Below are 23,452 nucleotides of genomic sequence, written 5' to 3'. Positions count from 1 at the left end.
TCATTCTAGCTAGTCTAATCTCATCATTCCTCTGGAAACAATTTTTTTTTTAAATCTCATGATGGTTCCGGAAGTTTGGCCTAGTAGTAGAGTGCTTGCCTAGCACAAAGACCTGGGTTTGATTCCTTGGTACCACATACATAGAAAAAACTGGAAATGGTGCTGGAGCTCATGTGGTAGAACGCTAACCTTGAGAAAAGCCCAAAGACAGTGCTCAGTCAGGCCCTGAGTTCAAACCCCAGGACTGGCAAAAAAAAAAATCATTATTTTTTAATTTACTTGAACACAGGCAGCATTATGTGCCAAAAGCTATACCACACTTAGTTTTGAGAACTAGTTCTCATGGCCTCTTTCTTCCTAATGAAAGGTTTTAATAGGCAGTATACTCCTAATTTTACATCTTCTCTGAAATGCTTTAATCCACTCAAAGTTTTAACAAAGAATATTATGTTCATGGGTTTTACTATGAATGCTGAATTTTAATTGTCTTTAATATTCAAAGTCTTTCTTGATTTCTTCTTTCAGTCTTCAGTGTCAAAGAGCATCAAACACCATCCTCACTCACAATGGTCTCCTGACTGTTCATCTCCACCCCTCAGGATTCAAGAGTTCATGCCATAGACATTTGACACTTGAATCCCACAAATATAGGCTTCTTAAATTACCTGGTAACTCATTACCTGGTAAACAGAATGTTAACCAAGATGTTACCAACAGTCTGTTTTCTAACCTCTTACCCAGTTCTGAAATACATGAAGTATATGACCTTTAAGCTGTCATGGACTATGGTGTCACCAAATGTTTTTCCAACACATAACATACACCAAAATCTTTCAAGTCACCAATATCAACATTTCTGCTACATACCTTGAATATTAGGGCTTTACTATTGCTTCTTTTTTCCTCAAAGGAGACCAAGTTTCTTTGAATGTTGCCTAGTTTATGCTGCACTAATGAATAATCCACAATTCTTACTGGCTTAATACATCTTCTTACTGATGTAAAGATCTGCTGTAGTTATGGGCAATGGTCTTTGTATATATCCTCCATAGATCAATGTTGCATATCAGACTGCTTAAATATTAAGCACCTTTGTGCCGATACATGCTCTCAGAATCACCTCAACAGGATAAAAGAAAGAACTGAAGAATTAAACAGTGGCTCTTAAGACTTTCATCTAAAAATGACTTACATAATTAAAAAAGAAAAACTTGGGGGAGGGGTTTGGCCTAGTGGTAGAGTGCTTGCCTAGCATGCACGAAGACCTGGGTTTGATTCCTTGGTACCACATACATAGAAAAAAAGCTGGAAGTGGTGCTGTGGCTCAAATGGTAAAGCTCTAGTCTTGAGAAAGCCAAAGGACAGTGCTCAGGCCCTGAGCTCAAACTCAGGACTGGCAAAAAAAATTATTACCTACATAACTTTTATTCACATTTCAGAAATATCTCTTAGCATATATTTAGACAATGGAGAATGGAGGACAGGAATATCTGAAGAAATTATGACTGAGACTGTCCAAAGGGATTGATGGTATGAATTCACAGATACAAAGTGCAGAACAAAATACACTAACTAGGGGTGCCAGGAGGGTGACCTAATGTAGTTCTTGCCTAGCATGCATGAAGCCCCAAGTACGATTCCTCCATACCACATACACAGAAAAGGCCAGAAGTGGTGTTGTGGCTCATGTGGTAGAGTGTTAACCTTGAGAAAGCCTAAGGACAGTGCCTAGGGCCTGAGTTCAAGCCACAGGACTGGCAAAAAAAATACACTAACTAGGAAACATAACATGAAACAGGTATTTTCTGGTGACTCTAGAGAATAGAGCAAAAGGCAAAGAAAAAATCCTACAAACAGCAGAGGGTCAGGTATAAATTTTCCTTCCAGTATTTCTTTCCAATATTTCTAAAAGCATAGCAATTTTTTATTTTAGGTGTGTTTGATATTGATTTCTGAACTGTGAATAAAAGTTATGTAGGTAATAATTTTTTTCCAGTCCTGGGTTTGGGCTCAGGACATAAGCACTGTCCTTGGGCTTTCTCACGACTAGAGCTCTATCACTTGACCGACAGCACCACTTCCAGCTTTTTCTATATATATGTGGTACCAAGGAATTGAACCCAGGTCTTCATGCATGCTAGGCAAGCACTCAACCACTAGGCCAAACTCCCATCTCTTCCCCAATTTTTTTAATTATGAAATTCCTTCCAAAGAGCTATGTGTTCTTACTGTAGGAACTCTGCACCACACATCACAATACAAACATAATACCAAGTGTGGTACTTCTGCCTATAATCCCACCTACTTGGGAGACAGAGATTGACAGGATCATAGTTTGAAGTCAGACTGGGAAAAAAGTTTGTGAAATCCCATCTCAGAAAAATCTAGGCCTGGTAGTGTGCATCTGTCATGCCAGCTATTTACAGGAAGGCTAAATAGGAGAATTAAGGTCTGGGCCAGCCCAGGGAGAAAGCAAGATCATAGAAAGTAACCAGAGCAAAAAGGGCTGGAAGTATGGCTCAAACAGCAGAGTATCCCCCTACCTAGTAAGTATGAGGCTCCAAGTTCAAATTCCAGTGCTGCCACAGAGGGACAGGGAGAGAGAGAGGGAGAGGGAGAGGAGAGAAGGAAAAACTGGATTTAGTAACTTTGCTTTTGATGCTACTTAGCTGGGAATTATTTAGTTTACACTGGGCTTGGGGTTCTTCATGAGTTTAATATAATTATATAGTTCATAGACACTTAATTAGGAATTTCTTTATGTATGGTATGCCTCTTTTTCCAGTCCTGGGGCTTGAACTCAGGGCCTGAGCACTATCCTTGGGCTTTCCCAAGGCTAAAGCTCTACCACTTGAGTCACAGGACCCCTTCCAGCTTTTTCTCTGTATGTGGTACCGAGGAATCGAACCCCAGTCCTTGTGCATGCTAGACAGGCACTCTACCACTAGGCCATGATCCCAGCCTACCATTTTTAATTTTAATGTTTCTAGAGCTTAGCTTATTTTTATAGGGCCTTTGGAGCTCTTGTACCTAGATATTACACCTGTGGTGCCTGGTGAATAGAATAATCTTCAGGCCAGGCAAGGAAAATATCCTGCTGCAGAACTATCTGCAAAGGAAGACTCTTTTGGAGTGGGTCCTGTTAGAAGCTTGCCATGGGACCCTGAGAAGTATGGAGTAGAGAAGCTATGCTCCAGCTAGAGAACACCACTACTTTAAAATCATCAAGGACAAAGCATAACAGAAGTCAGCACAGGTAAGGAAAAGGCAAATTTCAAGCACATGTATCAGTCTGGGAATGAGTAGGAGTCAGAGAAAATATACTTCAAATAGTAAAACATATGGTCACCAGGTGCCAATGGCTCACACCTGTGGTCCTAGCTACTCAGAAGGCTGAGACCTGAGGATTGCCAGCCCAGGCAAGAAAGTCCATGAGACTCATCTCCAATTAACTACAGAAGAAAAAAAAAAGCCAGAAGTAGAGTGGAAGCTCAAGTTGTAGAGTGCTAGATTTGAGTGGAAAAAAACTCAGGGACAGCACCCAGGCCCTGAGTTTAAGTTCCAGGAAAGGCATGTGCATGTATGTGTGCGCATGCACACACACACACACACACACACACACACACACACACACACACACACACAAACATCCTTGGCTTTACCTGACATCACATTTCTTAGTTTTTTTCCCCCCCTGTCTAGCTGCTGATAAGAGCCTATGAGAAGAACAGTAGGTTAAGGGAGACTGGAGATTGCTATAGTGTGTTGGGTTTCATTGAGACATGTAAAAGGCATCCAATATACCACAAGATGTGTGGATCCAGAGCTGAAGAGTGGGTCCATAACTTCATCAGACTTCAAGATCTCTGCATGGGGACTGACTTATACAGAAAATGAATTTATTAACAGGATTTTTGGAGGATTAAGCTCAGAGCTATGCAGCCAGCAGCAGCTCCTGAAATCATATACAGAACTAATATGCTTAAGAAATTATTATTGCCATCAGGCACTGGGTGTTTCAATTTATACTCTATTACTGCTGTCATGGAAACCCCACCTCCTCACCACCAGCACCTCCACAAAGAAGACTCGCTAGACCTATACCCTGATCTCAAGGGATGCTAAGAAATAAAAATTCTAGTGCATTTAGCTTCTGTAGTGTCAAGTAAGTCATGTCACCTAAGAAGTAGGGAATTTGTGAAAAACAAAATGAACCCAAATGAACAACAAACATTCTTTATGTTCATTACACATTAATCTACATGTTCCTCCCCAACCCCCAACTAGAAAATGCCTGTGCAGAGTAAGCACAGAGGACAGCTAGAGGAAGGTAACTGGAGAATATCAACATATAAAGAACCTTCTTGAAATGTTTGGAACCTGGCAGTTGTAGGTGTTCATAAGATGTTTTCCCCCTAACACAACTTCAGATTTATTGCCTGTATTTTGAAGAATGAACTGTATCCATGTAATGAGAAACAGGAATCCTCACCTTGTGTTCTTTATGATGTTTGAATCCATCAAAAAGGCCATGTAGATGGTTCGACGATCTTCATTCTAAGAAAAACACTCTAGGACACAATTGCTGGTCAAGAAAAGTGCTATTTTTTATTCTTGAATGTGTAGGTCCATTTAAAATCAATTACGCTTTCTCTTATAATATTCCTCCCTAACATTCCAATGCCCTTACGCCCCTAGCCACTTTGGGTCCAATGACCATTCTAGAAAAGGTCTAAGAGGAACTGATCCTAGACATCCAGGAAGGGAACAGCTTGAGGAATGGGCATATGGCTCAAAAGCAGCACCACGATGAGGACTTTCCTCAAAGCAGCTCAATTTGTCCTGTGAGTCCTTTTCCTTGTTTTGATCAGGGCTCCTCTACCTGTGTCCCAACCCCACAAGAGCCCTTGTCCCTTTGTGTCCTGAGCTTTACAGTTTAGAATCACAGTTATCACTCTCATTCCAACCTTATAGATGAGGAAACTATACCCAAAGTCATAACCCATAATTGGCAAAGCCAAATTTGAGGTATTCAAGCTTTTAAGTCACACCTTTCTTACCAAGTCTCTGAAAAGGCAGTCAACCTCTACCTCTAGCTCCAGTAAAATCTGAAGCAAGCGAGCAGTGATAACCAGCAAAGGTGAAAAAGACCCAACTTGGATTCATGCAGATGCCAGCAAACTCAGGCAAGATATAAACCACAGCATTTCCCAGTTTCCTCTCCACTGGAATGTTAACAGTGGTACACACCCACCAGCCAGGATGCCTCATACTGGGTGCACTACTGAACCATGCATGGGGACAGGCTTTACCATGATCCTGGGCTCCTACTAACTCTGGTAGGTTCCAGCTGGTATGAGATCATGGTAAATGAGCTGCCTTCTGGCCTGGTATCCTACTTCAGACTGCAATTTAAATTTTAAAATCCAATCCACACTCAAACTGATTCAGATGAACTAAGATCTTTCTGTGCTATACTAGGAGGGCCAAAGGGAAGAACTCAGATTCTTTCTTTCCAGCAGTTGCTAATAACATACTTGGCATGAGGATAGCTTAGTCCAAGAGAAGGAAGGGACTTGACAAAAATAGACACAGAGGGCATAGGTCAGGAGCAGTTAAGACGCTTCCTGCCTACCCAATACAGGAGAGGAGAAACTATAGACAACTAAAGACATTACTCCCTGTCTACATCCCTGGGTGGGAGGACTTAGCCTGTATGGGTAGAAGAATGTGAATAATCCCAAGACTTGTGGTACCCTAAAAAACAAATGAAGAGAGTGTCTCATGGATGTAGTTAGATGGAATGAACTGTCATAGAGCAATCAAGGCAGTTGAAGACTGGAAAGTATTTAATTTGGTAACTGCATAATCAATGATGGCAGGTGTATAATCAATAACCAGGTGCTGGTGGCTCCTGCCTATAATCCTAGCTACAAAGGAAGCTGAAATGTGAGGACTGCAGTTCAAAGCTAATCCAGGCAGAAAATCTGTGAGACTTTTATCTCCAATTAACCACCAAAAGCCAGAAGTGGACCTGTGCTTCAAATGGTAGAGGGCTAGCCTTTAGCACAAAAGGTCAGAGACAGCACCTAGGTGCTGAGTTCAAGCACCAGGACAGTACACCCCTCCCAAAATAAAAGCTACAGAAGTCTGAAGAAAAAGCCAACAAATTATTTTTTAAAAGAACCTTGGCAAAGGAAAGAATGTAAGGGACAATAGACCAATAGATTAAACTTTAAATCAGGAGAACTGTGGTTGTTTAAAGAGTATTTGGTGGGACGGGGAGTTTGGCCTAGCGGTTAAAGTGCTTGCCTAGCATGCATGAAGACCCGGGTTCGATTCCTCGGTACCACATACATAGAAAAAAGCCGGAAGTGGTGCTGAGGCTCAAGTGGTAGAGCTCTAGCCTTGAGAAAGTCCAAGAACAGTGCTCAGGCCCTGAGCTCAAGCCCAGGACTGGCAAAAAATAAAATAAAATAAAGAGTATTTGGTGAGCTATGTTCCAGTGGCTCACACCTATAATCCTAGCTACTCAGGAGACAAAGATCTGAGGACTGTGGTTCAAAGCGAGCCTGGGCACAAAAGTTTGTGAGACTTTTTTCTCCAATTAACCACCAGAAAACTGGAAGTGGTGCTGTGGCCCAAGTGGTAGAGCATTAGCCTTGAGCTGAGGCGCTCAGGGACAGTGCTCTCAGGCTCTGAATTCAAGCCCCACAGCCGACTCCCCCCCCCCAAAAAAAAGATTGCATGGTGAAAAACAATGGAGGATGAAGACCCACCCCTTCAGGAAGTGGGAGAAGCAGGATCGGTGAAGGCACAAACTTCTCATTCATTGTGCCTAGGAGGGTACACAGCAGGGAGGGCAGGGCCCTGAACAAGGACCTCTGCTTTAGGCTCTCTGTTCTGTGAAGTACAAGATGAGGTCAGTCCTATGCTGGCAGCAAAGGTGAAGGACATGGTTGAGAATGAAGGGTAATAAATTAAAGGATTTCCCATCAATACTGAGTCTGTCGACTATGAATTTGTCATGCTTAGCAGCCAGGAAGAGGGAGCAAAGAATAGACTAAGGCAAAAACTGAAAGTTTGGTCATTTCAGAAGTTGAAGAAGATGGGAAAGTTTAGGATGTTGAAAGGAATGTCAGTGTGATGAGCCCTAAATTCAGGATAGGGAGATGAAATCCAGGAAAAGGTTGAAAGTCTAGAAGAAAGAGGGGTGAAGTCATGGAACTGGACTGGCCTAAAGGAGCATGGAATTTCCAGAGCAGTTAGTGGGGCAGAGGGAGAAGAAACACAGGAGGGAGCACTCAAAAGAAGAAAAGGAATGCAATTGGTTACCCAATGGTATGAGAGAGGGAATGGGGAAGAGCACCAGAACAAAACTTGGAGGGGTCTACAGCTTAAGCTGGGAAAAGACTTACCTCCAAAAATGGGTACAGGAAAACAAAATGCACCAGGTTGATATCAAGATGCTGACAGAGCATAGCATGAGGAATGCCTGGTGGCTGCCAGACCACTACCTAAGACAAATGGGCTTCCCAGGTACACCCATGCTCATACTCAGGAAGAGCCAATACACCCATCTTCAGTAGAAGAACATTTTGCAAGTTCACTGTGCACCAATTTTTGCTCCAAAATTCCATCAACTGAAACCACTCTGTCTCCTTTCTCAGCATAGTGAAGAACCAATTTCTCTTCTAAGACTGTATGCTATACTCTTAGAAGCCAGAACTTACTATATTTCTATTGCATGAATTTGTCAAAGGCCTACAAGCTCAACTGACTTCAAAGTGGGACCATATGGGAACAAATCAATAAGAATCTGAATAAACAAAAGTCCTAAGAGCAAAGCAGGTACTTGGCAAACAGGTTCATGTATGTCCTGTTTCATTTTTCAAATTTCTAAAAAGTCATGTCCTGTTTTCTGCATGTAAAAACAAAAATACAACAAAATCATAACTTACAATATTTGCCATAGGTATTTGGAAAAGCCAGGGAATGACCAATGTCAGGATAACAAGTGTAGGGAAGGTGTGATGGCCTAGGGCCTCAAACCTTAGTAGGAAAATACACCCTACTTCCCATCCCTGTATACTCAGTTACCCAAAAGAAGCCTATCAGCATGCAGGATCTCTATGATGGGAAAGGACTATGGGACTCTCTACTCCACTGCCAAGAAGGGAAGCAGGCTTTTTTGTCCAGGCATTTATCATTAAAATGTGGTCTACAGTGGATCCTGGGGAAAGAGCTCAATCTTGTTTAAGACTATCATCCTTCATTGACTTTCCAGTACCAAATACCTTAAAGCTCACTCAGAGGTGGTAGGAATTTAGCCCACATGAAGGAAAGATGGTTAAGGGCAGAAATTAGTAAGGCAAGTATAGGAAGACCTTTGCCAAATCAGTTTTTAAAAATGCAAAGATGATACTTTCAGGGATTGTTTCTATAGCTCAAAAAGATTTAAAAATTGATAAGAAAATAACCAGAGCCAAAAAAGTCACAACAACCCCTAAGACAAAGGACTAAGTCAAGAGACTACTTGACCAGTAGCACGTTAAAGACTTCGTGTCTAAAAGTAGACAGTAAGATTACGAAAACCCATCTACTTGAAAGAGCTTGCCATGTGTAGCTGAAAAACCATCAAGTCAATGGACAAAGTTTGCTATGAGGAAAGATGTTTTTAGCCCTAGTGAAGAAAGAAATGAGTGGTACCACTGACTCAGGAAGAGAAAAGAAATGCTTTCTAGTAAAGATACAATTTTTCATTAGCAAAGGCCCTACAAACAAGAACTTCTGTAAACTACATCATAAAACTATGACCTGAGACTCTCCCAAAAGTAGTCATACCATGTCAGGATGAGAAAGAGCTATCTGAAGACCAGGCCACTGGAATGCCAGGTCCATAGCTCCCCTGAACAGTATTATCAATAGGTCCCTCCTCAACCAAACCATTGCTCAGGAAGCCTCTGACCCAGGAACTGTCCATGCCACTTGATCACAAACACTCTGCATGGAACATGAAGATCCAACTGAGCTGCAAACTGGAGCTCCCCTTACCATGGCTTCTTTTTCTTGTGTTCTCCAAGAACTAAGGCCCTAAAGTTAATATGAGTTCACCAAAGGACACTGACTCCTTACCTTTCGATTTCAGCCTTTTCAACCTTTGACAAAACTTCCCCTAGGACTGCCTGGGCCTATTACTGTGGCTTTCTCCAATCTCCAGGGGGAAAATAAAAGTGCCAGGGAGTATTATATTTTTCTAGGTTGTGGATAAACTGGAGGCAGGCTAAAAGAAGGACTCACTTGTGATCTTTGGCTGTATGAACATGAAGAGATGGAAAAATAGAATCTCTATGCAGGAGGAGAGACCTAGCAGAGCAAGCTGGTTCTGGGTCACTCTCCTTACCCAGCAAACTCTGTGGTAAGGTGGCTGTAGCCACCTTGCAGTTCTCCCAAGCAGGGGTCAGGATCCACGCATCTGGATGGAGATGAGGAAGGGCTGGCCGCTGACAAGCACAACAGTCCCTTCAAGGAAGGCAAGTTCAGATACCAAAGTAGTGCTATGGACCCGAAGAAAGTGGCACAGTGGCAGATTTTGAAGTTAGTATCTTCTTGATGCAAGTGAAATCTGAGCCAGAAGATGTAAGTGGTCTCAGCAGTCTCTCACCTCGGACAAGAATGCATACCATCCAGAGAACCTTCCCAGTGGCTACCCTAGTAAACCTCAGAAAAAAGGAGCCTGAAAAACAAATACCCTGAAAACCGTTAGAACCCGAATAGGCATCAACTGAGACCTGTGGTCTCTAGATGCCGCCATTATTCTGCCAGTGGCAGGTGCCTCTGTCACAACAGGACAAAGGCAAACAGTGACAGTCTTTGGCTATGCTGGGCTAAGGATCACAGGCCTTCCATATGTCCACATATGTCCAAACGTTACTACCTTCTTGCAACCAGGAAAAATTCAGACATATGCACTACTCCTGAGCCCTGGACACTGAGAGGTGAGAAAAGTCTCACCTCTCAGCAAACAGAATTCACCAAGGAAATCAGGTGCTCCTGAGCCTAACCAGGTCTTGTCAAGTGGACCCTACACATCTGATTACTCTGGCAATAAAGAACACCTTCCTCTTTCCTATTTATTATTGAAATCTTCTCTGTAGTGGATGCATTATGGCTCCCAAACAAGTGCTGCAGATGCAAATGGTGAAGAAGAGCACTACACAGCTCAACAAGACGCATCTCACATCCACATTCTGAAGAGAGTAAGCTGAAGGATGAGGAGGAATGGTCAACAAGATGGGACACCAGCCACCAGAGTGCTCAGTCTCCTTCCAGCTCTCATACTTGTGAAATGCTGTTGGTCAAGCGAAATGACATTTTCTTTGCTTTTTCATTCTCCTGAGGGAAAAAAATATATACATATATAGACATAGATACAGGTATGGAATCCAAAAAACTAAATGTAGGATTTATTAACATAAAAAGATAAAGATCAATATTGGGATTCTTCAGAGTCAGGGTTTTGTTCTACCCCAGGAATGTAATAGTAAAGCTCACTGAGGTCACTAAGTACCATAAATAACTAGTGATGGCTGATCACACTTTGGCACAATAGACTTGACAAAGAAATTCATTAAAACTTAATGGCATCGAACTGATGTTTCATGTCTACACAGATGGCACTAGCCAAATGGCCACAGAAGATGTTATAATCAATCCTTCTCCTTCCTTCCCAAAAAGGTTCCTTCATTTTCCCCCTTTAACCGAAAAGATCAACACTCCTCTTGTGGATATTACGGTCATTGCACAGTGTAGGATGATTAGCATTTCTCACCCTGATTCTGCTGTTAATTTGCCAGGTGACCCTGAACAGGTAACCAGAGTTGGTGATTCCTGTATTGCCCTGTCTTCCTTCTAGGCTAAGAAATTGGAAATGAAAGTTCACTGTCACCATTACCTATCTGAGCAGCTCCACTTCAAGTTTCTCTGTACATATGATTCCAGTGACCCCTGCCTGCCTGATCACCCACCTACCGGCTGGCAACATAAAAACTCTTTACCATATGTCGTCGCCGCCTCTTGGGTTGGATACCTTCCTGCATATAGGGGGGCCATGGGAAGCCCTGGGAGATGGAACATCCACTTTCACTAGCCACTTCCTCCGAGTCTGAGTCTTCCTGCCTTGATTGGGTAAACAGTTTCTCTGGGTAGATCTCCTTCAACCAGCCTTCAAAGAACACTTCCAGGCAGCGTCCAGCCTCTGCAACCTCCGAATCAGGCTGATAAGGAAGAAAAAGTGGGTAATAAGGCCTGTTTCTACCAGTCCATCTCTTCCAGAACCCTCCCCTTCAATAGCAAAAAACCTGGATGGCCTATCCTGAGATGTCTGGAACTTGGCATAACCAGTTTGGTAGCACTTCCTAAAGCAGAAGTGACCTTCCTTGGTACCCAAGTTGTACAGTAACTGTCCTCCTGAGACCATGCTATGGCCAAAATATGGGAGGGAGTTTTTAAATACTCAGCATAGTACACCCCAGGACTTTTCTCCCAGTTCCTCCTGGAAGCCCAGAACTCCTCCTTGACACTACCTCTACCCAAGTATGATAATCTTGGGGCAAACTAAGAAAGAGGTAAAACAGACATACATAATTGAACTTAGCACAGTTCCAGAACATGAGGCGCACATCTGATACCACTTCTTCTGGAGTAGTATAGTGAGCTGGGTCCTTCTTTTGCAGCTTCCTACGGATGATTGACAAGTCCATGGGCCTCTTGATAATCTGGTAATAATGTCGGGCCTTAAGGAGGGAGAGAAGGAAAGGAGGAAGCAAAGGAAAAAAAGGGGGAAAAGTGTAGGTATAGATAAGGAGAAAAGGCAGAGAATGAGTTGTAATATAAGTGAAAGACCAGAAGAAAAACAGAGATGAGGAGTAAAAAATAAAAATAAAAATATGGAAAAAGAAAATAGAAAGGAAAAAAGAGCAATGTGTCATTTCTAAGTTAGGTGTGATACAGTAACAGTAGGGGAGAGAAGCTGGAGCGGCCATGGCCCACCATCCACAACCTAGTACCATCAATGTATCCAGTGGCCATGCCCTGGGTCCACCATTGGTACCACCATAATCCAGCCCCACAACTAGGATCTCTGAGCCTCTGGGCAGAAAGGGTAACAGCAGGCAGAAAGAATGAGGTCTTCCTTACCAGGGGGCTGACCGGTTCATGGAAGGGCAGGCTGAGGCTATTGCAGCACAACGACAGTACCAGCTTCTCACACTTCTGTAGAAATCAGGATTAGCAACAGCGTTACTTTGTTACAGACCTAGCTCAATTAGAACTAAAGATTGTGACCCTGATTATCTGATTTTGTCCCACAGAGTTCCAGCCACAGATTAAGGGAGCTAAGGCACTCAGATCAGAGGAAAGCTGCTGGGAGAAGAAAAATCACCCAGACTTCCACAGGCCAAGCTGTCAGGCATAGCTTAAGATAGTTTAGAACTTAAATGTCTTCCAAAAGCTCACAGGTTGGTCCTCAATGCAGTGTTTGGAGATCGGATCTTTGGGTAGTGATTGGATCATGAGGGCTCTGACTTCATCAATGGATAATCCATTGTGTATTCATAATTGAACGTGTTATTGGCAGAGTGGAACCTTGAAGAGGTAGGGTGTCTAGATGGAGAAAGCACATCACTGTGGGCATGCCATTGAAGGGTATGTCTGTCCCTGGCACTCCTTTCTGCTTTATGGCCACTATAAGATGAGCACCTTTGCTCTACCCTATTGCTTCCCACTAAGATTTTCTGCCTCACACAGTCCCAAAAACAAGTAATTGTGATGAAACCCCTAAAACTGTGAGTTCTCTTCATCCTCCGAAAAACAACTTTGCTCCTTTAAGTTGTCTTCACAGTGATGCAAAGCTAACTAACAGTCAAAAGAAAGGTCCCTAGAAGGACTCTCACTCTCTATAGACACAAGAGGTGGCTCCATACAGAAAACCTTGCTCCCAAAATCCCTCCTTACCTTCTGGTCATATATATTCAGTCCAAGAGGTACCCGCAATCCAGGCTGGTTATAGCGGGCATTCTCACAGTCATACTCCATCTCAGGCTGTGTCAGATTTCGGCACAATGTACACACCCAATCTCCCCTGTATGGGCAGAGGGGGCCATATCAGGCCTCAGAACATTGGTCAAGGTACTCCTCCCTGTCCCTCTGCACTAGGACAGGCATGAAAGGTGATAGTGTAGGAAACTGAGTTCCAAACCCTGCCTCAAAGAGAATGGCTTCCTAGCCACAAGCTTAAAAGAAATTCAGTAGCTCAAGATTTAGTAAATCCAGAAAAATTTAGAGTAAGGGAGAGGCTAGGCAGAAGTACTGAGAAAAAATCTGAACCTAAGAACAGAGGACAACGGGAAGCAAACCAAATTTCCAACATCTTCCTGTCTGTGTACGGAAGGCATACTATGAGCCTGGCCTGGAACAATAACAATCCAAGAAGATAACCAAAAGCCAGTTGATAACCCAGGGCTGCAATGACTCACCCTGGGAAGCTGAGCAAGGCTGGCACATGGCAGGAAAGGTGGTACACTTTAGGGCAGCGATCACAGCACAGCAACTCTCCCCCATTGAGACACACAGCACAGAAGTCCTCATTCTCTATTGGGGCTGGGGGACCCTTTTTGCCTCCAGGGGTTCGAGGAATGAGACGCTGTTCTTCAGGAGATATGCCTTCTACCTCTGGTGGTCGCTGTCCAGCCAGAGATGTGACAGTGACCTTTCTTCCCCCCAAACCTGGGGCTTGGATGGCATCAGGAAGGCTGTTCTGACTGACCTTGAGGAATAGATAAGTGAGCAGTCACAGCACAGTACCAACCAGCTGCTGAGGGACAGGAGAGAGATGACAATCCCTGAACACTATTAGAACCTCTTACTCCAGGACCACAAACCAGCCAACTCTCATGAGTGCTGGACTGTTTATTCATGCTGCTCATCTCCTTTGCAGGACAAAGTCTGCCAAGCTATAACTCCACTCAGAGACTCATCAAAAGCCCAAAAGCCAGAAATCTAACAGTATCCAAGAGAAAGGAGAGACCCCCTACACAGGGCCAAGATTGAATCCAAGGCAGAGAAAAGTTATACCTTAATGGACATGCTGGAAGACTCAGTGCCACACTCAATGACGAGCAAGAAGCTTCCATCCTGATCATTCTTCTGGGGCTTCAACTTGAACACAGGCATCTCTCCTGAGGAAGCAGCACAGATCTTGAGTCTCTCCAGTCGCACATAGGGAATCTTGGGCTCACTACTGCAAGCTCTGTGGTAAGACAAAAACCTGATTTTGAGGAGGAGCTTTCTGTTTCTAACTTCCAAGTCAGGTTCATTTACAATTCTACACCTAAACTATTTTAAGTCTTCTCAATTCAACATTCTACTGATCCACATCTAGCCTTTTTGATGAGTTATACTTAAATCAGACTCTGTCAAATACTGGGAAATCCCTGATCAAAGGAGAGGGCACCCTGAGGAGTGAGGATTGCACACAGGCACATGCCTTATTATGCAGAATCCAAGACATCCTACCACAATTATCTCAGACATCCACTATATAGACCTCCACCTAAAAATCTAATGATTGAAGAATTCAAGTTCAGGCAAACTCTGCTTCTAGTTTAGTCATCAAGGATGCCAACCTTGCAGGATTGGAAGTTGAGAGTAGGGAGGGAGAGACTGGCTAAAAGTCTTTACCTGGTGCTCTGGTTCTCTTTTGTATCCAGCTCTAGGGTTCCTTGTTCAAAATTCTCACACTCTAAAGTAAAAGACAAATACCTGTGATATATATTTATGACAACATATTCTAGCACACCTTCTACTCATTTCTGACATTCATTCCTTTGATTATACACCTGTCACACAATTATCACCTACAACATAATCAATCATTAGTGACAATCTTACCATGGATTTCCTTTCTAGGAGAGAAGAAAGGCCAGTTTCTGTCAAGGGTAGAGAATCCTTTTTTTTCTGCCAAGGGCTATTTGGTTATTCATAACAGAGCTATTAGTACAGGCAGGTGGGTCACAGGCAACAGATGAAAAGCATAATGTGTGCCCCATCGTGCACCAAATAGTATTATGGGTCTTATATGGACTAACCACCTGCTAGGCCATATAAGGCCCACAAAAAGATTCACCACCCCTGGAAAATAGGCATACTTAATAGAGGTATCCCACAGATACCACAGATACCACAGGCATTGAGGGGCCAGCTTCTCACCATCAAAATGAGCTCAGAAATCACTTGTTCCCAGCAGGATGTCTTACCTTCTCAGATTATTCTGAGCAGTCTACCTTTTCACCTAAGTGCTGGGATCCTAGCATTTTCTGAAAAACCTGCTCCCATTCCATGGTCCAGAGGATCCAGGGAACCCTGCATAGCACAGTCTTCACGGGAGAAGTATGGGACAATAGTGGGGCACAAGAGGGAACACTGGACCCACTGTGCACCAGGCAGTATCCTTAGCTGTGTCCTTTACATGGGCAAACATGAGTTCAAACTAACTACATAAAAGGAAGGGTTAAATTATTGCACATAAGAAGAACCAGATCTTTTCAGTTGATCTTTTAGTCAGTTTGGGGGAAAAGGAAAAATGTGTTTCTCATATTTATTAAATGTACATAAAAGAAACTGATAATTGCAAATTAAACATACTTCAAATACTGAACAGAAAAAAATCCCAGATAATAAGTAGGTATTCAATTCTTATTCAACTAGCTCTTGCCTTCTGCAATAGAAACAAACCTCTCATCTAGCTTAGTTTAAGAAGGGACTAGAGAGCTGGGAGTGTGGCCTAGTGTTTGCCTAGCATGTATGAAGCCCTGGGTTTGATTCTTCAGTACCATATACGCAGAAAAGGCCAGAGGTGGCAATATGGCTCAAGTGGTAGCACACTAGCCTTGAGAAAACTCAAGGACAGTGCCCAGGCCCTGAGACCAAGTCCCGGGATTGGTGAAGGTGGGGGTGGGGGGGGGAGATTTGAGGCACTGAAGAAAATCAGAGCTACCTACAAAAGTCCAACTTCTGGGGCTGGGAGTTTGGCCTAGTGATAGAGTGCTTGCCTAGAAAGCACGAAGATCGGGGTTCAATTCCTCAGTACCACATACATAGAAAAAAGCCAGAAGTGGTGCTGAGGCTCAAGTGGTAGAGCTCTAGCCTTGAGAAAAGTCCAAGGACAGTGCTCATGCCCTGAGCTCAAGCCCAGGACAGGCAAAAAAAAAAAAGTCCAACTTCTTTCCACTATATGGCACAATACAAATTCACATTATTGCTGGGTACAAGGAAAATTCTTACTGCTGCAGAATAAGTTGCTAAATGATTTCTCTATAGTTTTTGCCCCAATAATCTATGAAAACAGTAAAACTAGTCCTATTTGCAAGGAAAGAAACCAGCTTTAGGTCAGGTATCTCTCCCAGGGCCAAATGAAAAACGGAGTTGGTATCCCAACTAAATCTGTCTGATTCCAAAATCAGAGATTCTTTTCTACGTATAATATTGTGCTAATGCCAGCCCTCAAGATGAGTTCTTCTTGGTCCTCTTATGTGAAACTTGAAGCCCCGGGACTTTTTGCATGGAGAATGTTGTAAGGAGCTGTGGACCACCCTGGCCACAGTGAGGGAAGCAGAACAGTGAAAGTCACTTTTGGAGGAGACAAGTGAATTTAACCTTAGGAAGATGCAGTGCCACTCCAGGCTTTAAGCCTGTCTACCTTTGTCTCACCTAGGAGTACTGAGTCCATCTTCTCAAGTCTTTAGCCAACATGAAAGACATTCTGCTTTACTTTAATCTTACCTTTTGGGTGCTGGTACTGCTGCAAAGCTGTAGATGTGCTGACTACTGGTGCCACGGGAAGTTTTTTCACGGAGAGGTTGATTGGCTCCTCTACTTCGGAAGAGATGGCCAAGTCCTTGGGAACATCCAAACTTGGGGCTCTTGGGCCCTGTCCCAATGGATCAATGAAACCAGTGGAATCCTCACTTTCCATCTTTAAAAAGTGCAAAGTCAATGGGAATGAAAAGAATCAGTTGTTTTGGTCATCAGTACTCTAAGAGCCATTAAACTAAAGCCAGAGTATGACCATCAGTGGCCAAAGATTGCCCAGTGACAGGCAGAGGAAGTTTAAAGGCATTTCCCCAGGACTTACCTTACATAGAGAATTGCCCATGGAGGCATCAGCCCCATCTCTGGGGCACAGGCTTTCTGTAGGTCGGACTGAGCCAGGACTGGAGCTGGATTTGCTTTCCAGCTGTATGTCTGAAACTGAAGGTACGTTCTGCAGAGGACAAGTGACCAGACTTGGCACAGCCTGGATGTGACCAGACATTAGGCTGGGTCTGCCCTGACAACTTGCTAGGTTTGTGATAGTCTGTGGAGAATCATTCATCAGGTTGGGCATGGACTGGTATGTGCCACGCAAAAGGTTTGGCATGGATTGTGGATGAGTAGTTGACAGGCTTGGCATGGTGTGGTGCTGAACACTTGAAAAGTTAGACACAGTTTGTGGAGGGCCACTCAGAAGGTTTGGTACTGCCTGGGGAGGACCAGCTCCAGCTGTCAGGCTGCTCACACTGTGCGTCTGTGGCTCTAGGGTCCTCGCCTGTCTAGTAGATGACAACTCCATCTCCAGAGTGTTGGAAAATCCCATGATGCTCACTGAGGTGGAGTGCTACAGAAGCAGACAAGAGTAGAGTCAGGGTATTAAGTGGGAATATGCTCAGATTCCACTATAGCTTCTGCATGTCGGATCCTAGGAGGGATCCCCTCCTCCCTTATCCAACCAATGCCAGGCCCCATCAACTTGCCTCAAACATCTCTCACACATCTACTAATTCCTCTCCACTAATAGTGCCCTGGCCTAACCTATTTCCCATCACTGTAGACAACAGAAGTGGCAAAACATGAAGTATTTCTCACATCTGATCACATCATTCCTGTTCATACAACCCTGTAGGACACTCCATTCTTCTTAGAATGAATATGGAAATGCTAAATGGCTTCCAAGGCCTTAATGACCTGTTTCCCACCCTTCTTGGTAACCACAGTTCATACACCATCACTCTTTTCATTCTATGGGCTCCAATGCCTCCAAGACATTGTTGTCTTCAGTTCCTCCTCCTTACCCCTTATCACAGCCCTTACCCCTTCCAGACAGACTGCCTCAACTCTGGAGGACATTTTCCTACCCTTGCCTCCTGTTCCATTTATCCTTCAGAACTCAGCTTAATTGCCACAAAGCCTCTTTCATTCTCTATCCCAAACTAGACTCCCTCCCTTTTATACTCTCATAATGCCTGGTCCTTGCACTTTTCATTTCATAACACTATCTGTGATTGCATTTGATTAATTTCTGCTTTCCCTATGAAATTGTTAACTCCATAAGGACATGGATTTGGACTCTTTTGTTTACCTCCTGTATTTTTAGACCCAAGTGCAGTGTTTGCATGAATAAATGAGTTAATGAGCTACTTAAAATTTTAAAACAATATGATGTGACTGTTTATTCTACAAATCTTAAGCCAAAGGAACAGCAAACAGCTTAGTTCTACTAACAACTGTGTCTGAGTCTCCCCAAAATGATTATTTTTATATGGCTAAGTTTATTAAGAATTTATTATATGCAGAGCAATTTGCCAAGTGTTTTACATATACTGCTTTATTTAATTCTCAGAATAACCATTAAAGGGTTGTGGTGAAGGTTAGAGAAATAATCTATATAAATATTTAGAACAATGTCTGATATGCTGTTCTTTGGTAGATTTAGCTGCATAAAATGAAGGGTTGCATTAGTGTGTGTAATAACAATAATTTTTCAGTTGGCCTTTCAGTGTGAAGAAAAATGTATTTATTAAATGTATACAAAAAGATTGATAATTATCTGGCAAATATCATGTAACCCTTCTATTAATTACAATAAAAATATATTGAAAAAAAGATTGATTATTATAAGTCAAACATACCTCATATATACAAACAGCTGCTTCTACAGCTGCTGCTATTATTATATTATTGTTGTTGTTGTAACCCTAGTTTTGCACTTGAGAAAAATATGACTCAGAAAGGCTTCAAAGATCTTTGTGTTTCTTTAAACATAACTTTATAAATTTCCATTACTCTTTATTTGTGGTTGTATATAGAAATCACAACACATTTTTATGTCTTGATCTTGTACCTTGAGACCTTGCTAAAATCACTTTGGAATAGTCCATTCATTTCTGTGCCCGCGCGTCAGGTAACAGTGACATATTTCTTTCGTATTCGATACCTACAGTATGAGGCTGACTAGAAGCAGTAATAGTAGCCATCTTAGTTACATTCTCAACCCCACAGTGTTCTTTCACTATTTTACCACTAGTACACTTCGGATTGGTTTTTCATAGATTTAGAATCCAGACCTTTGCTTCCAGGCCCATTCTTCTAAAAGCTGAGTGCCTCTATCCTTTCTGTCTGTCCCATCCTCTGTCCTTCAATTTCTTTGTCCTTCACTCCTGTGTTCTCCTTCATTTCTTCTCTTCTATTTTTCATTCTTGTTATCATCTTTCTCTTCTTGTTATTGTAAATAGCCTTTAAAAGCTGTCCAGGGGTCGGGAGTTTGGCCTAGTGGTTGAGTGCTTCTCTAACATGCATGAAGACCAGGGTTCAATTCCTCGGTACCACAAACAAAGAAAAAACCAGAAGTGGTGCTGGTAGAGCTCTACCTTGAGAAAGTCCAAGGACAGTGCTCAGGACCTGGGTTCAAGCCCCAGGACTGGCAAAAAAAAAAAAAGCTATGTTTCCAGTTCTTAATTCTCAATTTTAAAAGCAAATGGATTAAAAGTCAAGCATGGTACATGCCTGTAAACCCAGCTACTTGGGAGCCCAGCCTGGGGAAAGTTAGCTCAAGATTGTATCAGAAAACTTAAAAAAAAAGAAAAGAAAAGAAAAAAGGCTAGGATATGGTTCAAGTTCTATTGTACTTACTATCTGACTTGGAGTTTAATCTCCAGCACTTACTTCTTTTTTTAAGGAAAGGAAAAAGCAGATGACTTAACCACCTTCTTTTTATCTCTTCAAAGAAAAAACTTGCTTCTCAAATTTTGCCTAGTAGTCAATAGTCTTCAGGAAAAAAAAAAACACGTTCTGATTTGTTCTTTATATAATCTAAGTCCCAAGAAAGGGAAGACTAAGGAGGAGAATGGGAAGAATGATCAAATTTAAAAATAGAATTAAAGTAGGCAAGGTGTCCAGATTAAGCGACTGGCACCAGAAACCAGTGACTCAAACATATCTTAAACATATCTCTCAAACATAGCACACTGTCTCTGAACTTCTTTGTTCAAAAGCTAGCAGTCCCGGGGCCAAGAGTTTGGTCTAGTGGTAGAGAGCTTGCCTAGCATGCATGAAGACCCAGGTTAGATTCCTCAGTACCACATACATAGAAAAAGCTGGAAGTGGTACTGTGGCCTCAAGTGGTAGAGCACTAGCCTTGAGGAAAGCCCAAGGACAATGTGCAGGCCCTGATTTCAAGCCCCAGGACTGGCAAAAAAAAAAAATCTAACATTCCACCACTTCACCCACAGTGCCACCTCCAGCTTTTTCTGTTTAAATGGAACCAAGGAATCGAACCCAGGGTTTCATGCATGCTATACAAAGCACTCTACCACTAAGCCACATTCCCAGCCCCTCAGACATATCTCTTACTCCCTTTGGTTTTCACTCTTATAGCTTTGTAATATTCTATAGTTGCTTGTGTTTGGATAAGAATATCCAGTAATTATTACATTCCCTTTTATAATCTACAAGAGTCTAAGCTGGGCGAGGTGGCTCACGCCTGTAATACTAGCTACTCAGGAGGCTGAGATCTAAGGATTGAGGTTCAAAGCCAGCCGGAGCACTAAAGTCCATGAGACTCTTATCTCCAATTAACTACTAGAAAACCAGAAGTTCTCTGTGGCTCCAGAAATAGAATGGTAGCCTTGAGCTAAAGAGCTCAGGGACAATGGCCAGTTCCAGAGGTAGGGTAGTAGCCTATCTCTTGAGCTGAAGAGCTCAGCGACAGCACCCGGGCCCAGAGTTCAAGACCCACAATGGGGTGGAGTAGGAGGAAGAGTCTAATTCTCTGAAGTAGATTCTTTCACTTTTTCCCTATTTGGCATATATACTTAATGCAGTTCTGGTATTTTTTTTTTCATCTACCTATGGTAGACATCCAGAATTACATTGATAGTTTTCTGTCAGATCTTTGCTGCCAAGAATTAACAGCATCAGAATCCATCTGGACTATTCAAACTAAAACTGGTCAGGTGCTGTATGTAACATGTTATGCACACAAAATAAAATCTCCAAGGTTAAATTAGGGGTAGAGATCACAGGTGTAGGATATCAACTCTCCTGTCCTGATAACATATTGCATGCCATGAGATGTGAGTTAGTGTAATAATAAGGGAGAAGAAGATATACATAGTGAACCATGGCAGAAGTGTGAAAGCTATGTCACAGTTTGTTCTGAAGTGTTCTGCTGGGTCTGTTCCCCTAACAACCAAAAAGATAGTCTGAGGTTAGTAGTATGTCCCAAGAGACTGAAGACTAGAAACTGAGTTCTTTCATCTCCATATCTATAGGCAGACACAAGGAGGACAATTACATCAGGAAGTGGGATGAAGCTCTGCTTGTTGTAACAAGAACTGAAGGAGCTTCTACAGGAGAAGAATTCAGCCATTGTTACATTAGGAAGCCAGTCCCAGCTCCCTTTCTATAACCTATATAAACATAATTGCATTTCTGGAACCCGCATTCACTGTGTGTTATTTCTAATACTTGAGCTAGCTCTCTGGGATGAAGTGCTAAAATAAATATGTGTGTGTGTGTGTGTGTGTGTATTTCATGTATAATATGAGAAGTGCCTCTGTGCTACTCTGCTGCCTGTGGTACCTCACATAGAGAAAGAGTTCATCTGCCAATGTCCTTTCCAGAACCTAGTACTAGTCAGAGATCAAATGAGAGAAGTTGAAGATGCACTTCCTGCTGTGAAGTCTTACAGGGTTATCACTTATACTTCTAGACTGTTGACTCTGTAACTGATACCTTGACCAGAAATGGGTATTTTCAGATTTGCAAGTGAAATCAAACTATTATCTAGCTCAGAGAAGAGTCAAAATGCCAAATTCATTTATTGACAAATGAACTTAGATCCTATTTAGGAATAAGAAGAGACCATGTGAGCCTAAGACCTCCCTCTTGGCCAAATGTGATGGTTCATACCCATAATGAGGTTCATACCTAGTCTTGAGGATAAGGCAGAAAGATCACGATTTTGGGCCAGGAGCTTGAGGCCAGTCTGGGCTAAATAGCATGACCCAGTCTCAAAAAAAAAAAAAAGAATCTACTCATAGCTTCCCCTCTGTCACTTATGTGTCACCTGTCTTAATTGCCTGAAATATCTGACTTGGCATCTTGCCTAAGCTGAGACCTCTCTACCCTCCAAAAGCCTCTACTAGTCACCTTCTCTCATATGACCTGACTTATGCTTGACATACTACCTGCTGTTCTACCCCTTCCCACTTTACCATGTTGGTCTCCTTCTGTAGTCCAATGTATTGTCAATATTATTCCTAATGTTTGTCATGTGATATTGTCAAAATTTAGAAGGGAAACAGACACAGTGATTACCCAAATTTCCAAAGCTCATTCAGGCTCAAGATCAAGACTCTAGACCTGGCTTTGAGAATATGTCTGCCAGTCTTAATTTTTTTGTGCTATTAGCTAGAAGCTACTGACATAATAAGAAATACTTGTGAAATCAATAAACAGACACGTGTGCACATGCCCTGAGTTTAATATATGTTTTCAGGTCTTATAGCAAAATAATATTATTGGGGAGAAAGCAGTGCAGGTAAGGTATCATTCTGCATGAATTAATTTGCTAGAAATCTAAAAAATTCTTTTAATAACAAAATGAATTGGCTTAAAAATGTTATTTTGAATGAGAGTACTTATAAAAAACACTTTTCACACTACTTTGTCTTATTAAGCAGAGCAAATGGACCCTAATAAGTCAAGAAACTAAGGTGAATCATTAAGTAGTCCAGTGATGCTTTCAGGAACTTTAAAAATACAGCTTAGCCTGTTCTTTCAATGGATGATCCTCTATGGGACCACTTTTCCAAGTGATGTTTCTTATTTTGTCTCTTTGTCATTGTGGCCATTATAGAAGTCCTGGCTCTGTGCTTCCAATCTGCTTATTGTTTTAAGAAAATGAAAACTTTCTAAAGAAAACCATGTATATAAGCTTGCTACTTCAAGAATGCTAATTAGAGGGATGGGTGCCGTGGCTTACATCAAGACATGGAGACTAGAAGGACTGTGGTTCATGGAAATCCCAGGAAAAAAAAAATTACAAGACCCTCATCTCAAAAAACAAGGCAGATGC

At 42.3% G+C, this 23,452-nt stretch overlaps 1 protein-coding gene across 1 annotated transcript in view; it reads right to left on the bottom strand.

Annotated features, from left to right (window-relative positions):
- Positions 1–10,125: 10,125 nt before the first annotated feature.
- Trim66 (tripartite motif containing 66) overlaps positions 10,126–23,452 on the bottom strand; it is a 53,474-nt gene continuing 40,147 nt past the window's right edge. Inside the window, exons 12-21 of the mRNA XM_090348198.1 lie at positions 17,192–17,713; positions 16,840–17,032; positions 14,740–14,800; positions 14,134–14,308; positions 13,536–13,825; positions 13,015–13,141; positions 12,199–12,273; positions 11,643–11,795; positions 11,058–11,276; positions 10,126–10,395 (exon numbers count right to left, since the gene is read on the bottom strand). Coding sequence (XP_090204324.1) covers positions 10,336–10,395; positions 11,058–11,276; positions 11,643–11,795; positions 12,199–12,273; positions 13,015–13,141; positions 13,536–13,825; positions 14,134–14,308; positions 14,740–14,800; positions 16,840–17,032; positions 17,192–17,713 — 1,875 coding nt within the window. The 3' untranslated portion in view covers positions 10,126–10,335. The remainder of the gene's footprint in view (positions 10,396–11,057; positions 11,277–11,642; positions 11,796–12,198; positions 12,274–13,014; positions 13,142–13,535; positions 13,826–14,133; positions 14,309–14,739; positions 14,801–16,839; positions 17,033–17,191; positions 17,714–23,452) is intronic.

Source organism: Megascapheus bottae, chromosome 16 (genome assembly GCF_031878675.1).
Source record: "Megascapheus bottae isolate mThoBot1 chromosome 16, mThoBot2.hap1, whole genome shotgun sequence".
Lineage (NCBI taxonomy): Eukaryota > Metazoa > Chordata > Mammalia > Rodentia > Geomyidae > Megascapheus > Megascapheus bottae.
The sequence above is the reverse complement of the archived record's forward strand: the minus strand, read 5'-3'. Positions and strand labels throughout refer to the sequence as shown.